The sequence below is a fragment of the Molossus molossus genome, unplaced genomic scaffold, assembly GCF_014108415.1.
Source record: "Molossus molossus isolate mMolMol1 unplaced genomic scaffold, mMolMol1.p scaffold_m16_p_12, whole genome shotgun sequence".
Lineage (NCBI taxonomy): Eukaryota > Metazoa > Chordata > Mammalia > Chiroptera > Molossidae > Molossus > Molossus molossus.
The window spans coordinates 7655856-7672303 of record NW_023425347.1 but is presented as its reverse complement, the minus strand read 5'-3'; the positions used below and the strand labels follow the sequence as shown (position 1 = coordinate 7672303).

The window sequence follows — 16448 nt, the reverse complement described above, 5'->3', positions numbered from 1 at the left end:
GCAGGAGGGCTTTTCAAAAATATTGTCTGCCACAGAGCAGACATGAAAGTCTCAGCCAGACACTCTGTAAAAGAATTCTTAGTCTACAAAACGTTAGGCCCTTGTTGAACCAAGAGACCCAGTTCAGAGTTCTCCTTTTCTCACTATAACCTCACCAGTAGGGTCTTTGAGGGTCATTTCTTAAAAATGGCCTCTGATTAGTGGTGACCCAACCCTCAATCCTGATTCCTCAACAGGGTTCCTTAAGCTGCATGGTTCTGAGCACAAATTCTGGAAAAGGCTGCCTTGGTTTGAGCCTCAGCTCTGCCACTTGTAGTGGTGCCACTCTGCCCAAGTTACTTCAACTCTGTAAGTCTCTATTTACCCATCTGTGAAAATGGAGAAAATAATAAAAACTTACAGACTGCCACAGCTCATGCTGGGAGAAATCAGGACAAAATACAGACCTTCTATCAGTGACTCAGGAGTTCAAGTGACACATAATCTGATTCTGATCAACTTTGTCCTCGGTGTTTTTTAATGAAAGAAATGACTGTACAAATTTACATTTTACTGCATCTTTCCACTTGACAGAGAGAAACAGTAAAAGGCAAAGCAAAATCAGATATACAAGTCTATACAACCCAAATCAGGATCAGCCCCAGGACTGTACTGTTGCTGATCCCAGAGAGTACGTCAGTTGGTTTCTGATACCTGAGGGGAAAGATTACAACATGATAGGACTGAGGGCCTGCTCGCATCTTACACATCAGGTAGGGTAACTATGGAAGGCCAGACGCCCCTTATTTCATAGATGGAGAACCTGAGGCCCAAATAGGTCGACCAAGTAGCTCAAGGCCTCTCAGTCGGTTACTGGCAGAGCTGGCACTGAACTCGGGATTCTGTATCGCCCTCTGCTACCTCCCTGGCCCTCCCCCTTTGTGCATTAGACATTTGGTGAGAAAAAGAATTTAACTTATATTACTATAAAGTTTGTTCTAATTTTATACACCTCTATGTATGTTTTTAAATCATTATAATCAGTTTCCAAAATTTATGTTTTGTTTTTACTGGAGTATCTTATATTTCCAATTAGATAGAAATTGTGCTTGTTAAATTATTTAGGATTGCTCAATTACTCCAAAACCATTAAAGCAACCATGGCAACACATTGCCTTGCATGGCGAACTAAAGAAAAAGCTTCAGGCAAGGGTCCAGGTGTTCAGAAAATGTCATTAGGAAGCTGAGTCTTTATATAGTTTAGATGAGCTTTCCTCAGTGTTGGCTTCATTTTCAGGCCAGCACTATGGCATGGCCCCTGATTAACATACATAGTCACAGCTCTAAGTCCAGAAGCAAGAAGTCTCCTCTTTCTCAGTACATCAGTGAATTCCTGAGTTTAATCTCGTTGCCTGACTTGGATTTTCTGGGGCATGGAACACTGATTGTCTGTCACCCCTTGGTCCTGAGATGTCATCCTTAGGAAAATCAGGGTGTTGTCATTAGAAGAAGCAGGAGTTGATGTAGAACAGACACAGGTGACGGTTCGTAACACCTGCCATCACTACCACCCAGTGGGTGGTCATGGCATTTTTATCATTACCCTGATTACAGGCACTTAGGTTGCTTCCGGAAAGGTTCAAATCCCACATCTGCCTGTCTATAGTTGTGACCCTTGGGCAAGTGCCCTAGCCTGTCTGCCTGGCCCTAGACAACTCAACTAAAGCCTGGCCGGGCAGAGCCCCAGGTAGTGTGGTAGGCGAGGCCTCCATAGCTCAGAGGCTGGATCTGCCTCCTGTCTGGTACCTTGAATGTCCCTATTCTGAGTTACTCTCCCTTTCCCCAGGAACTTGGCTCTGCTGAGGTAGCGGGTGGGATTCCTGGTATTGGCCAAAGTGGTTAAAACATACTTTGGTTGGAGATGGATCTAGTCTTTGGGAGGGGGGTGGGCACTTCGTCTCCTTCCAGTGCCTCAGCTCTGCCTGGCTCCTGGCACCCCTATGCCACACCTCAAGCAGGAGGGAATAAAAAACTAAAAACTAAAAATAGATCAGCCGGATAAGCATAATCAATGGACACAGACAACAATGCTGGGGGACGGAGGGGACGGGAGGAGGGTGTCAATGGGGAAAAAAGGAGAAATATCTGTAACAAAAATAAATTAATTAAATAAAAAATAAAAACAGATCAAGAGGACTTGACACTCCACTCTTTCAGTGCCACTGGTCTCCGCTGGGCAAGGCCTCCTCCCAGGCTCTGACCAGCCAAATGTTGGCGTCCCCTCGCTTCGAGACTGAAAGGGCGCTGACTTTCCCCGTTGCAGCGGGTGGAGCAAAACTGGCCATTCCACAGGGTGTGGAAGCGGCCCCCCTGCACTGGAGGTGGGTGGGACCTCCTTCCTGGGCCCCAGTCCAGTCCCCGACCAGCTCTCCATCAAAAGTTCCTCTGGAGCCGGCCGGTGTGGCTCAGGGTTGAGGACAACCCGGGCACTAAGAGGTCTCCGGGTGGATTCCGGCCAGGGCACATGCCCAGCGTGTGGGCCCGATCCCCAGTGACGGGCATGCAGGAGGCGGCCAGTCAATGTTCTCTCTCATCGATGTCTCTGTCTCCCTCTCCCTCTCCCTTCCTCTGTCTCTCTCTAATATCAATGGGGGGGGAGGGGGAGGCATTTTAAAAAAGAAAAAAAAGGTTCCTCGAGGTCGCTGGTGGGAGTGCGACACCCCCACTGGCCCAAAGCTGCACTGCTGGGCCCTCAGTTGGCTGACTTCCCGGCAGGACGGTGGTGGGGACTCGCCCGCTCCCGTCAGCGAGTCTGATCCTCCGAGTCCTGCCACTGCGCTCCGAACGCGGGCCAGCGCTGTCGGCCACCTCGTGCTCTCCAGGCTCCCGGCTCTGTGGCCGAGTCACAGTTTACTCCTGTCCAGGCTGCGGTTCCAGAGGCGCCAAGGCCAGGGAGGCGACTGCCCACTCCGTGGCCACCTCTGCGGCGGCTCCGGGACTCCGGCTTCTGGCGGCAGGGCCGTGCTGACTGTGGTGGTGTCGGAGACGCTGGGGACCCAGTCCTGGCGGCCCCCTTGGCCTCCTCCCTGGAAGACTCGGATCCGAACAGTGGCACGGATCCGAACCTGGACTGAGAAGCACCTGGCCAGACAGCGGCCTGGAGCCTGAACCGCCTGGTTGCTCTGAGTCCCCACACAGTGCACCACCCCACACTGGCACACACACACACACACTCCCTCACACTGGCACGCACACTCACACACTCTCCCTCATACGGGCACACTCACACACACACACTCCCCCACACTGGCACGCACACTCACACACTCCCCCACACTGGCACACACACACACACACTCTCCCCCATATTGGCACACTCACACACACTCCCCCACACTGGCACACACACACACACTCCCTCACACTGGCACGCACACTCACACACTCTCCCTCATACGGGCACACTCACACACACACACTCCCCCACACTGGCACGCACACTCACACACTGGCACACACACTCCCCCACACTGGCACGCACACTCACTCCCCCATACTGGCACACTCACACACACTCCCCCACACTGGCACACACACACACACACTGGCACACACACTCCCCCACACTGGCACGCACACTCACTCCCCCATACTGGCACACTCACACACACACTCCCCCACACTGGCACACACACACACACACTCACACACACACACTCCCCCACACTGGCACACACACACACACACTCCCCCACACTGGCACACACACACACACACACACACACACTCCCCCACACTGGCACACACACACACACACTCACACACACACTCCCCCACACTGGCACACACACACACACACTGGCACACACACTCCCCCACACTGGCACACACACTCACACACACTCTCCCCCATACTGGCACACACACACACACACTCACACACACTGGCACACACACACTGGCACACACTCTCCCCCATACTGGCACACACACTCACACACACTCCCCCATACTGGCACACTCACACACACACTCCCCCACACTGGCACACACACACACACACTCTCCCCCATATTGGCACACTCACACACACACACACTCCCTCACACTGGCATGCACACTCACACACTGGCACGCACACACATACACACACATTGCCCTTGAATTCTCCAATACTCTCACCCCCAACTTGGGAAGGAATAGTGTCCCCTGGCTGGCTAGAGAATCCATCCCTCTGACATCTAGAGTTTCTGACTTCACAGACTGTGCAGTGTGGCATCTGCTTCCTGCCTCCAAGGGGTTCTGAGGCTGCAGGAGGCTCTGAAATTTGCTGCTGCTCCATTTCCACCTGCCAGGTCACAGCGGCTGCAGCCCACTGCGTGCATGGGAGAACGTGGCATGTTCATGCTGCCTGGAGACGTCCTCGGTCATCAGTGAAAATCAGGAAGATGGCTGTCCAGGGAATTTCTCCAGCACTGCCTGTCCCTGCCTGTCCTCCCAGAACTACAACCTTCATCAAGAGTCAGGGGCTGGTTTCTGCAGGCACAGAAGCAGAGGAAAAACTAGGAAGTGGGCAATGAAGTCTAGTCACTCAGATGTCCACATTTTCTTTCCACCTGGTACTAATGGGGATGCATATTCATGCACAGGGATGCTGTAGCCTTGCTGAGAGCCAAACTGCTGCCTGAGATCCAGGCCGGGACCTGGGCTGGGTGTGGAAGGGTCTGGACCTCATTTCTCCAACAAATATTTAGGGAGCACTTCCTGAAATGGGATAACTAGACAAAGGCTGGTTCATCCCTGCCTTCATGGAGCCAAAAGTCTAGTGAGAGAGACAGACTCTAACAAGATGGTCCTAGTGCTTAAACGTGTACAGCGAGGATGTTCTTAGGTGTTTCTTGTAAAAATAAAACACCACAAAGATGTTTTAAAAGCCAGGCGGAATACAGGGCATGGGACAGGGCACCTGACTCCACCCAAGGGGCCATGGAGGGCTTCCTTCAAGTGACTGTGAAGGTGGTGTGTAAAGGGTGATGAAATGGGGCAAGTATTCCTGCCAGAGGGAGCAGCCTAGATGAGGCTCTGCAGCAGATGGATGTGGGTCTTTGGCAGGAGTGGGAAGTAGCCAGGCACAGCTGGGATGTGGACACAGCAGCCAGAGGCTAGAAAGGAGGCAAGGTCACATGCTACGCCTCACAGATCCACTCAAGGACTCTGGACATGTCCTAAGAGCAAAAGAAGTCTTTGCAGAGTTAGTAAGACTCAAGAGTGCCATGAGATGTGTGTGCTTAACAATTATCCTAAGCATTTTGTAGGAAATGGCTTGTAAGGGCAAAAATGCATGAGGAAAATTTATTTTGGAGGTTGTTGCAATAATCCAGGCAAGTGTAGAGAAGTGTCTTTATAATCCCATTTATTGCATTGATGTTTTCCCCCCGTTGTTGAGTTTGATACATAATGCACAGATTTTTCTTGTATTTTTATTGTTTGTTTTTGAGATGTATAGTCTGTACATATGTCCTGAACATGTTTTAATTCCTTTGGCCTGGTGCCCATGTTGGTTAAATTTGTATAAGGCACTAACTCTATTTTTGGTTTTTAGGTGTGGGGTTATGGTTTATATACTGAAGTTAGCATGGCTGTGCTTTTTGTAACAGAATGCTGAAGACTTTGAGAATGGATCTTGGATGTCTACTGTAGAATTATGTGCTTCAATGTACATGAAGGCAGCAGTTGTAAGAGTAACATTCTTGTCCACTGTGTATCATCTTAGAAGACTCTTGTTATATGTTACACTTAATATTCTCCACAGTTAACTTTAGAATTTATGAGAAGTGAATTTCTGATGCAGAGTTTTAAAGTAGGCTGTGATCTGTCCGGCCGGTGTGGCTCAGTGGTTGAGCATCAACCCGTGCACCAAGAGGTCACCAGTTTGATTCCCGGTCAGGGCACATGCCCAGGTTGTGGGCGCGATCCCCAGTGGGGGGCATGCAGGAGGCGGCAGATCGATATTCTCTCTCATTGATGTTTCTACCCCTCTCTCCCTTCCTCTTCCTCTCTCTCTAAAATCAATAAAGGAAAAAAATTTTTTAAGTAGGCTGTGATTAAATCAAAAGTCCTTTTAGCATTTTACCTCAAATGGACACTGTTAATTTGCCTAAATTTTATTTGACAAATAAATACATATTATAGAATCTTTTTCTTGAATTTCTCAGATTTTAAAGTACTGTATTAAAGGAAAAAATTAATGTCTTGAGTAGCATTCTTGTGGCAACATTATACAAATGTGAAATTGGGAAGGTGAGGCAGATGAGATATATTAGATTCAGGCCTTGAGCTTACAAAGCATTTTTATAAATGGAAAATACTTGAATTATAAAGTAGTTTGATGTAATGTTCTTTTAAAAAAAAAAATCAAGCTTTTTATTGATAAGGCAGATTTTTGTTTGAGTTTTTAAACTTAATCTGGAATAGATGTATTAGAGGTACTGCTATGCTGCACTAAGATTACTGGCAAATTATTTGATAGATTGTTCTTATGACTTGTATTCTGATTACAGAGAATGATCAGGAGTATAGAATAAATACAAGATAAAATCCTTTAAAATATAAACTTTAAAATCCTTTAAAATTCAAAGATATTTGAAAAAACAAGATAGGGGTGATATTGAAGAAGACACTTCTGAAAATGATGCTAGAGAACATGGCCCCCCAAAAAGTCTGGGGAAGGCAGTTCCTAAAGTCTGTAGAGAATGGTCTGGAGCCCTGGCCAGTTTGGCTCAGCGGTTAGAACGTCAGCCTGCGGTCTAGAGAGACCCAGGTTCGGTTCCCGCTAAGGGCATGTACCTCAGTTGCAGTTTGTCCCCGGCCCTGGTTGGTCGTGAGGGTGGCAGTGACTTGATGTGTCCCTTTCATGTTGATGTTTCTCTCTCTCTCTCCTCCTCTCTCTCTCTCCCACTCTATCTGAACAAAAAATGGAAAAATGTCCTCGGGTGAGGATAAAAAAAAAAAGAGAGAGAGAATGGTCTGGAAAGAGGAACTAAAAAGAAGAGCCTCAACACAGATGATGAAAAGCCCAGCCAGTGTGGCTCAGTGGTTAATTGTCAACCCACGCACCAAGAGGTCGCCAGTTCAATACCTGGTCAGAACACATGCCCAGGTTGTGGGCCAGATCTCCAGTGAGGATCATGCAGGAGGTAGCCAATTGATGTTATCTCTCATCGATGTTTCCATCTCTCTCTTCCTCTCCCTTCCTCTTTCTCTAACATCAATAAAGAAAACATATTTTTAAAAAAAGATGATGAGGGGACTTCCGGTCAGGATGGTGGGTAGGTAAATGCGGTATCACGTCCTCCCACAACCACATCCAAGTTACAACTAAACTACAGAACAACCATCATTCAAAACTGCCCGAAATCAAGCTGAATGGAAGTCCTACAACTACGGAATTAAAGAAGCTGCATCGAGACTGGTAGGAGGGGCGGAGGAGGACGGGCTGGTCCCACACCCACGTGTGGCGGATAAAAATCAGGAGGTTCCCTCGGCTGGGAAGGTCCTTCCTGAGGACTGAGGGGTCCCCGTCCCACACCAGGTGCCCCGCTCAGGGTCCCAATGCCAGGAAGAGAATCCCCATAACTTCTGGCTGGAAAAACCAGCGGGAACTGAGGCTCAGGGAAGCTGAAGCGGCTGGAGCCCCAGGCAGCTCCTTAAAGGGCCCACGCACGGACTTACCAGACTCTCTCCCTCTGAGCTTGGAGGGGAGGCAGCTCGAGGGGTACCAGAGACATACAGGGAAGAACTGAGCTGTTTGGCACTGGAGAGAGGTGAGGGGGCTTTCTCCGGGACAAACGTGCTGTCAGAGGCCTTTGTTCCTTTGGTGAGCCCTTCCCGGGGGTGGCAGACAGAAGCCATATCTGGGACTCCAGCAACCTGGCTCACACTGGTAGCCCCGCCCTGGTGATTCCCTGAGGCCCCGCCCCACCCAACTTTCAGGCCCACCCAAGCTGTTGCCACTTGCTTAACCATAGGATTGGCCTGTCTTGGATCCTGCTTCAGGTTTTTCCTAAATTCTTTCAAACGAGCAGCATCTGGTCTCAGCTAGCCCCATACTGCTTGTTAAGTAATACACAGAAACAAACACAGGGAGGCAGCCAAAAAGAGGAGGCAAAGAAACAGGTCCCAAATGAAAGAACAGAACAAAACCCCAGGAAAAGAACTAAGCGAAATGGAGATAAGTAACCTAACAGATGCTGAGTTCAAAATACTGCTTATAAGGATGCTCAGTGAACTCAGTGAGGGCCTCAAGAGCATAAAAAAGGACCTGTCAGAAATAATCGATGGCCCTGGCCGGTTTGGCTCAGCGGTTAGAGCGTCGGCCTGCGGTCCAGAGAGACCCGGGTTCGGTTCCCGCTAAGGGTATGTACCTTGGTTGCAGTTTGTCCCCAGCCCTGGTTGGGTCGTGCGGGTGGCAACCACTCGATGTGTCCCTTTCACATTGATGTTTCTTTCTCTCTCTCTCTCGCTCCCCACTCTATCTGAATAAAAAATGAAAAAATGTCCTCAGGTGAGGATAAAAAAAAAAAAAAAAAAAGAAATGATCGATGCACAGTTAGAAACAAAGGAGGCTTTAACTGAAATAAAGAATAATTTACAAAGATTCAATAGTAGAGTACGTAAATCCAAGAAGCAAACCATTGATTTGGAATATAAGGAAGCAAAAAATGCCCAATCAGAACAGCAAAAAGAAAAAAGAATCCAAAAAAATGAGGATAGTGTAAGGAGCCTCTGGGACAACTTCAAGCATGCCAACATTCGCATCTTGGGGGTGCCAGAAGGAGAAGAGCAAGAACAGGAAATTGAAAACCTATTTGAAACAATAATGGCAGAAAACTTTCCTAACTTGGTGAAGGAAAGAGACATACAAGTCCAGGAAGCACAGAGAGGCCCAAACAAGATGAACCCCAAGAGGCCCACACCAAGACACATCATCATCAAAATGCAAAAGGTTCAAGACAAAGAGAGAATCTTTTTTTTTTTTATCCTCACCCAAGGACATTTTTCCATTTTTTGTTCAGATAGAGCGGGAGGGAGAGAGAGAAAGAGAGAGAGAGAGAGAAACATCAATGTGAAGGGACACATCGAGTGGCTGCCACCCGCACGACCAACCAGGGCCGGGGACAAACTGCAACCGAGGTACATGCCCCTAGCGGGAACCGAACCCGGGTATCTGTGTACTGCAGGCCGACGCTCCAACCGCTGAGCCAAACCGGCCAGGGCAACGAGAGAATCTTAAAAGCAGCAAGAGAAAGGCAGCTAGTTACATACAAGGGAGTTCCCATAAGGCTGTCAGCTGATTTCTCAAAAGAAACTTTGCAGACGGGAGTGGCAAGAAATATTCAGAGTGATGAAAAGCAAGAACCTACAACCAAGATTACTCTATCCTGCAAAGCTGTCATTTAGAATCGATGGCCATATAAAGACTTTCCCAGACAAGAAAAAGTTAAAGGAGTTCACCACCAAATCGTTATTATATGAAATGATGAAGGGTCTTTTTGAAGAAAAAGATAAAATATATGAACAAACAAAATGGCAATGAATACATATCTATCAACAATGGAATCTACAAACAAAATGAACAAGTAGAACAGAAACATTCTCATAGATACAGAGAACATTTTCTTGGTTGCCAGATGGGAGGGGGGTTGGGGGAATGGGTGAAAAAGGTGAAGGGATTAAGAAGTACAAATTCATTGCTAGACTGACAAACCTGAAAGGGAAAGGGGTTGGGGGTGGTGGGAAGAAATAAACCAAAGAACTTATATGCATAACCAATGGACACAGACAATAGTGTGGGAAAAGGCGGGAGGGGGGCAGGAGTGGGGAGGAGGGGGTCAATGGGGGAAAAGTGTGGAACATCTGTGATACATTCTACATTCAACAATAAAGATTTAAATAAATTTAAAAAAAAGATGATGATGAGAAAGGCTTTGCAAAAGGTAAAGGTGATCCCTGAAAAGCAATTTGAAGAGGAGGATGATGCCAATGTCTCTGAGGAAGATGTCTTGGAAAGAGAAATCTGAAGACTGCTCTGAAAAAGTGTGAAGATAGCTCCCCCCTAAAAATAATAATTAGAAGAAAAGACCCTAAATTATAATTTGAGGATGATGGGTCTGAGAGTGATGAGGAAGCCCTAGGAGTACAAAGACTCAGATGCAAGGAAGAAGATGAAAAGTGATGATGATGCGTCAGCTGCAGGAGAGGAAGATGGCACAGGTAAAAAGTTGGAAGACAAGGATTCCAACAAGATGGTGCTTGATGAGGATCCAGTGAGAAGTGTATGCTGAGTCCGATGGGAAGGGGCCTGCAGGGGGTGCTGGCTATAAGGAAGGGCACTGCCCACAAGCAGCAGCTTTGTCCTCAGTAGTGATGATGAGGAGGAGGAAGAGATTTAATCTCTTAAACTCGTTTTCATGGAGACACCTCCATCTACCTGTGCCTACACTGTGGAGTGATTATTAGTGGTGTTACATGAACACATGCATCAAGATAGGCAGCCATCAGACTACTGTTTGGAAATTGTCACTGTAATTAGCACTCAATAATTTTAAATCTATTTTAAATGGCTGTTCAATTAAAACTTCATAGTCATAATGCAAGTTTAAAAAAAAAAATGGACGAAGTCCAAACACAGCACTAAAACACTAGCTATAAAAAGATTAAACTTTCCTATGAAAAAATGAAACTCAAGTTATGAAATAAAACACAAAATTAACAAATGCAGCCTAATGTGAAGAGAAATGTCTGAAATATTACCCGTGAAGACTGAATATAGGGAGATGGAAAGATATTAGAAAAGAAAAGAAAGCCTGGGTAAATAATTAGAATTCAATACAACCAACTGATTAGAAAAACTTTGGATCTGGTGACACTCGTTCACATACACCATTAAGTAAATCCAGTTGACTTTGTTGTAATTTAATTTTATTACAGCAGCAGCCTCTGTTTGCATGTGCTTGCATCTCCTAGTGTGTTGCTCATGGGATGCGTGCATGACACAAGGTGTTACTGCCCAAAGTACCAAGGAGGGGTGCAGGGGATGGGCTCTTCCTTCCAGATGGTCTTCAGCCTCTGGGACCAAGATGCCAGCATCCCCTTTCTTTCTTCTTCTGATACAAATTCAGGAGCAAAACTGATCTGAGGGGCAAGGACTTTAAATCCACAGAAGTGCAATGTCCCATGCTACAGCCACAAAGAAAGAGAAGACCTGATTAGAAGCCACACCCTTCACACGGCATTCAGTTAAATAATGAAAGAAGTGGTATGAAACAAAACTTCAGAAAACTGAACAACTTTTTTTAAATTGAATTTACTGACTTATGTTAGAGAGAGGAAGGGGGAGGGAGAGAGAGAGAAACATCAATTTCGTTGTTTCTCACCTGTACAATCATTGGTTGATTCTTGTATGTGCTTTACCAGGGGATCAAACCCGCAACCTTGGTGTACCAGGACCATGTTCCAACCAGCTGAGCCACTTGGCCAGGGCAAACTGCACAACTTGAATGCTGCTGGGTAACTGGGAACAACTGCAGTGCCCAGTAGCCTTAGGGTGCTGCCTCTACTGGGCGCTGAACTCTGTGCAACTGGAGGTTCCAAATTCTCTTCTGACCATTGAGCTGAGTCTGTAATCTTTGCTACTGATTCAGACACTAAACTTTATGGTTTTTATTGATTAGGCAAATTATGATACATTCATATGATGGCTTCTTCTAGAATGAGATTACAGTCGTCCCTCGCCACTTCGCGCTTCGACTTTTGCGGCTTCATTCTATCGCAGTTTTTTCGAATACGTTATTATATTTGAAAAAAACGTGATAGAGTGAAGCCGCAAAAATCGAAGCGTGAAGTGGTGAGAAACAACTGTGTATAAAGAAAGAATCCTACTTCATGAAAATTCATGTATCACGATAGAGTCTGGAACTGATTAACTGCAATAAATGAGAGCCGACTGTATGCTAGCTATAACGTGCCACCACGGGAGGTTTTTCAAGATATGTTAAATGGCCCAGCTGGTGTGGCTCAGTGGATTGAGTGTCATCCCATGAACTGAGACGTCCCGATTTGATTCCCAGTCAGAGCACATGTCAGGGTTGTGGCTCGATCCCCAGTAGGGGGCATGCAGCAGGCGACCAATAGATGTTTCTCTCTCACATCAATGTTTCTATCTCTCTCTAAAAAATCAATAAAAACATATTAACAAAAAGATATGTTAAATGTAAACAAGAAGTATGAAGCACATTTATGGTATACCATTTATGTAAAAAATTAAACCTAATAATAAAATGTATATATGTAAGAATATATATGGGCCATAAGAAAATATATGAGATTATTAAAAGTGATTTTTTAAAGGTAGAATTAGGAAGACTTTCTTTTTTTATATTTTATAGTCTCACTTTTATCTATAATTTGTACTTTTGCAAAGTGAAAAAATATAAAGATTTTTTAAAAACAAGAAGAACTTAAACCTGGCTAATGGCACATAAGAGACCAGTTGGCCAGTGGAGAAAGAAGTGCGGGCTTGTAGCCCGGCTGGTGTGGCTCAGAAGATGGAACACCGTCCCTTGGACTGAGAGGTCCCAGTCTGATTCCTGGTCAGGGCACAGGCCTGGGCTGCAGGCTTGATTCCCAGTAGGGGTGAGCAGAAGGCAGCCAATCGATATTTGTCTCTCTTCCTTCCCCTCTCTCTAAAAAAAGACATTATCATTTCCTTCAGCATTACCAAATGGAATCACTGTCATCTCCTTTCAAAGAAGTCCACTTTTTATTTTCTAGAAATATCACTCTCCTCCCTCTGTATTCCTTCCCTTAAAAGCTACACCCTGGTCCCGGCCTGCTCTATCAGGGGTTAATGGGAGGGCAAGAGGCCCACACATCACCATCACATTTTAACAGTGAGTTCACAAACTTTTAAATATGTGATCAGCCCCTCTCTGGACAGACGGCCCTTCATAACAATGTGAAAATACAGTCCCCACCTGGGGTCTCCTGGGAGTTCTGTACCAAGATGTGGCGGCCTAACCAGTACCCCTTTTCTCCTCCCCACAGCCTGCTTAAACACACCTTGCCCACTGCTTTTCCCTTTGCAGACAGCCATCCTTGGTGCCCCTCGGGCCCAGGGTGTGCACACAGGCATCTGCCTGGGAGGGTGGGCTCTGGAGCCCTGAGCCCCAGGGACCTGGAGTGGGGGATTCTGGGGAGAGGACACAGCCCCTGGCTCCATGGACCTCACCCAAGGGGGGGGGGGGGGCGGCGTGAGGCTGTCGGGAGTGCAGGCCGGGGCACCTCTCACCAGGGTTTGAGGGAGATACTGCCTTCACGCAGCAGGGCTTGTGGAGGATTCCACAGCTCTTAGGATGTTCCGGACCGGGGGCAATTCTGTTTATGCGGCAGACTTCAGCCAACCAGGTTGGGCCTGGCTTCTCAAACAAGATCGAACCCTATCATAATTTGCATTGTCCCTATTGGCCAACCTTTGCAGTGCCGCTAAGTAAAAAGATTAAAAAGGGTATAATGTTATAATTTCCTGTATCCAGATGAAGTCAAAATGGTCTGGGTTTCAGACTTTAGTCGCATCTCATTTTCACCTGAAGAAGTTGTGGGGAGGGAGGAGGGTTTGGGGAGCGCCACGGCTACCTGGGGGGGTGGGGGTGCCACGGCTGCCTGGGGGGGTGGGGGTGCCACGGCTACCTGGGGGGTGGGGGTGCCACGGCTACCTGGGGGGGTGGGGGTGCCACGGCTACCTGGGAGGGTGGGGGTGCCACGGCTGCCTGGGGGGGTGGGGGTGCCACGGCTACCTGGGGGGATGGGGGTGCCACGGCTACCTGGGGGGGTGGGGGTGCCACGGCTACCTGGGGGGGTGGGGGTGCCACGGCTACCTGGGGGGGTTGGGGGTGCCATGGCTACTGGGGGGCTGGGGGTGCCATGGCTACCTGGAGGGGCCACAAGAAGTATCTAAAATCTCCACTGACTCCAGTTTTCGAGTACATCTCGGCTGTGCCTCCGGTGGTTATCGAAAGAAGGGCCAATTTACCCTGCAAAGGAGAAAGCAAACGCATTTATGTGAACTCCAGAGGAGGAGACAAATCAATGTTACTGTGACTCTGGCCAGCACAAAGCTTTGCAATGACCAGGAGGGGAAATCCGAGGCAGTTCACTCCAGGGAGGGACAAATGCAACATTCCCATTTCCAGCAAGGCCAGCTCCAGTGGACAAGTCCATCCACTGGGAGGAGAGGAGGGAGCAGTCAGAGGGAAGAGCCTGGGCGGCTACACAGCTCCGACCTGCCCCACTTGCGGCAGACAGAGGGCTTCAGGGATGAGGTGTGAGAGGTGGGTGAGGCCAGGTGCTGAGCTGCAGGCTGGGAGGGCTGAAGGAGGCACAGGCCACACGGTCCATGGCGCTACTCAGTAAATGGTAGCTTTACTTCTGGTCTAAGTCAGATCTTTGTGATTTGTTGTTTTCCTTATACGCACTATTTTCTGAGGCTTTTAGAATTTTAAAAATCATGGATTTTAGTAATAAATCCATAGCTACCATGTATTGGATATCTACCAGCTTCCACGTGAAGCTCTGAGCTCCCCGGGGTGAGGCCAGGGCTAGCCCGCGCCGGGAGCGGAGCAGCCAGCGCGCTCGGAGCAGGGCCCAGCACACGTGGCCTGCTGGCCCCACTGGCCCTCCCGACACCAGCCCCAGCCTCGCCGCCATGCACGTGGTCAGCTGTGGATGTGTCTGTCCCTCACCAGACAGACAAAGCTCCAAGACTTCAGAAACATTATTTTCTTCACCCAGGTACCACACACAAAGGGCTTTCTTGGCACATAGTTGGTGCTCAATCAATATTTGTTCTTAAAAAAGCAAACCAGAAACGTATCATGATGAGATGCACCCGGCACTCACCGCGTCTGTAGTGATCCCAATCCCAGAGCACTTACCTGAAGGAACCCAGAATCATCGAATCCTGGGATGTCGAAGGCAAACCCCTGGCACAACACCCTGTCCATCCAGCCCTTCAGGATGGCCGGCACGCTGAACCAGTACAGCGGGAACTGGGGACAACATCAAAGACAAGCAAATGCTGTGGTTGGCTCGGGCTTCGTGGCGCACTCCTTCTGTGACTCAGAAGGAATCCCGCTGTCCTCTTTCGGGAGAGGACGTTTCTTCCCTTTCCATCTGAGGCACGCAGTGTGGGTGTGTGAGGGTGGGAGAGGGCGGGCGGGCTTGGCAACGGTCCTGGCTGCTGTTACAGGTGGCTCTGCATCCCCAGTGACAGCCCCCTTGTGCTCACCCCCGAGCAGACGGGAAGCCCTGCTAGACACTGCTCCGTGGCAGCAGTCTCCGGCAGATGCAGTGGAAGGAACAAGAGGAAAGTGTGGAAAGAGTCTGCCCTTTGGGTGCCTGGAGGCGAGTACTGGCATCTGGGAATCAGAATGAGTTGGTTCTGAGAAACTGCAGATTTGACAAAAACTAAAGCCTGACCCTCAGATTCCACACACCAGCAGTAAGATCTCGCCAAAGTTCTCTGTGTTCCCATGGAAACCCTAACACTGTATTCAACAATGTCATCAATGAAAAGAGGTAGACAGACAACAATCTGTTACTAAAGTGAAAGGAAGCCTGTGCTTCATGGGCTTTCACTATAATTCTAACTGGGCACTTGGCACGAAATCCAAGCTGCTCTGTGCCTCCTCTTCCTAACGTGCAAACAGGGCCACTCCCAGACCCAGCTCACAGCATACAGATAACTGCTCAGTGCAGCGTGAGCTCCGGTGGTAACCGTAGTAGTGGGGCTGAATGAAAGAAATAAACTAACAATGCAGACCCTCTTGGCAAAGTATCAGGATGAGGGCAGTGGGTGAGAGAAGAGAGGTGACCTGGGGTAGGATAAAAAAAAAACTTAATAATGTCAACAATAAAAATAAAGTTAACCAAAACAAACCATTATAAAAAGAACAGGCCTTGGCCTGCCTTAGCTACCCAGTCACATGAGCGGTCAGCGGACCCCAGGGAGACAGGAAGGGGAGCCAGAGCTGCGCGCGGTTCTGAGGCCAGTGCTGACACAGCCCCATCGTCCTGGTGCCAGGAAGGGGTGGTCCTGTTCTCCTGCCCACTTCCTGCCCTCAGAGTTGGGAAACAGACTCTCCGGATCCATCAGTTCCATCTTGGAGATTCTGGATCTAGAGACTCCAGCCCTTGGTGTGAAGCGAGAGGACCGACCAGCGGGCGGAGAGAAGCAGATGAGACTCAGAGAAAGAGCAGAGGTGTCCAAGCCTGTTTCCACTGTCCCTCGCCACAGTCTGTCCTTGGGTTCCAGGAGACCAGGGCCCTTAGAATAAATTCCTCCTTTTTTCTAGTTTGACTTGGATTTCCATTAACCTGATGACTCCCCAGAAGCATGTGTTTATTTTGCTGCC

At 48.3% G+C, this 16448-nt stretch overlaps 1 protein-coding gene across 1 annotated transcript in view; it reads right to left on the bottom strand.

Moving 5' to 3' along the window:
- Positions 1–10980: 10980 nt before the first annotated feature.
- NQO2 (N-ribosyldihydronicotinamide:quinone reductase 2) overlaps positions 10981–16448 on the bottom strand; it is a 32111-nt gene continuing 26643 nt past the window's right edge. The window contains exons 5-7 of the mRNA XM_036256416.1: positions 14970–15083; positions 13968–14069; positions 10981–11217 (exon numbers count right to left, since the gene is read on the bottom strand). Of these exons, the coding sequence (XP_036112309.1) occupies positions 11041–11217; positions 13968–14069; positions 14970–15083 (393 nt within the window). The 3' untranslated portion in view covers positions 10981–11040. The remainder of the gene's footprint in view (positions 11218–13967; positions 14070–14969; positions 15084–16448) is intronic.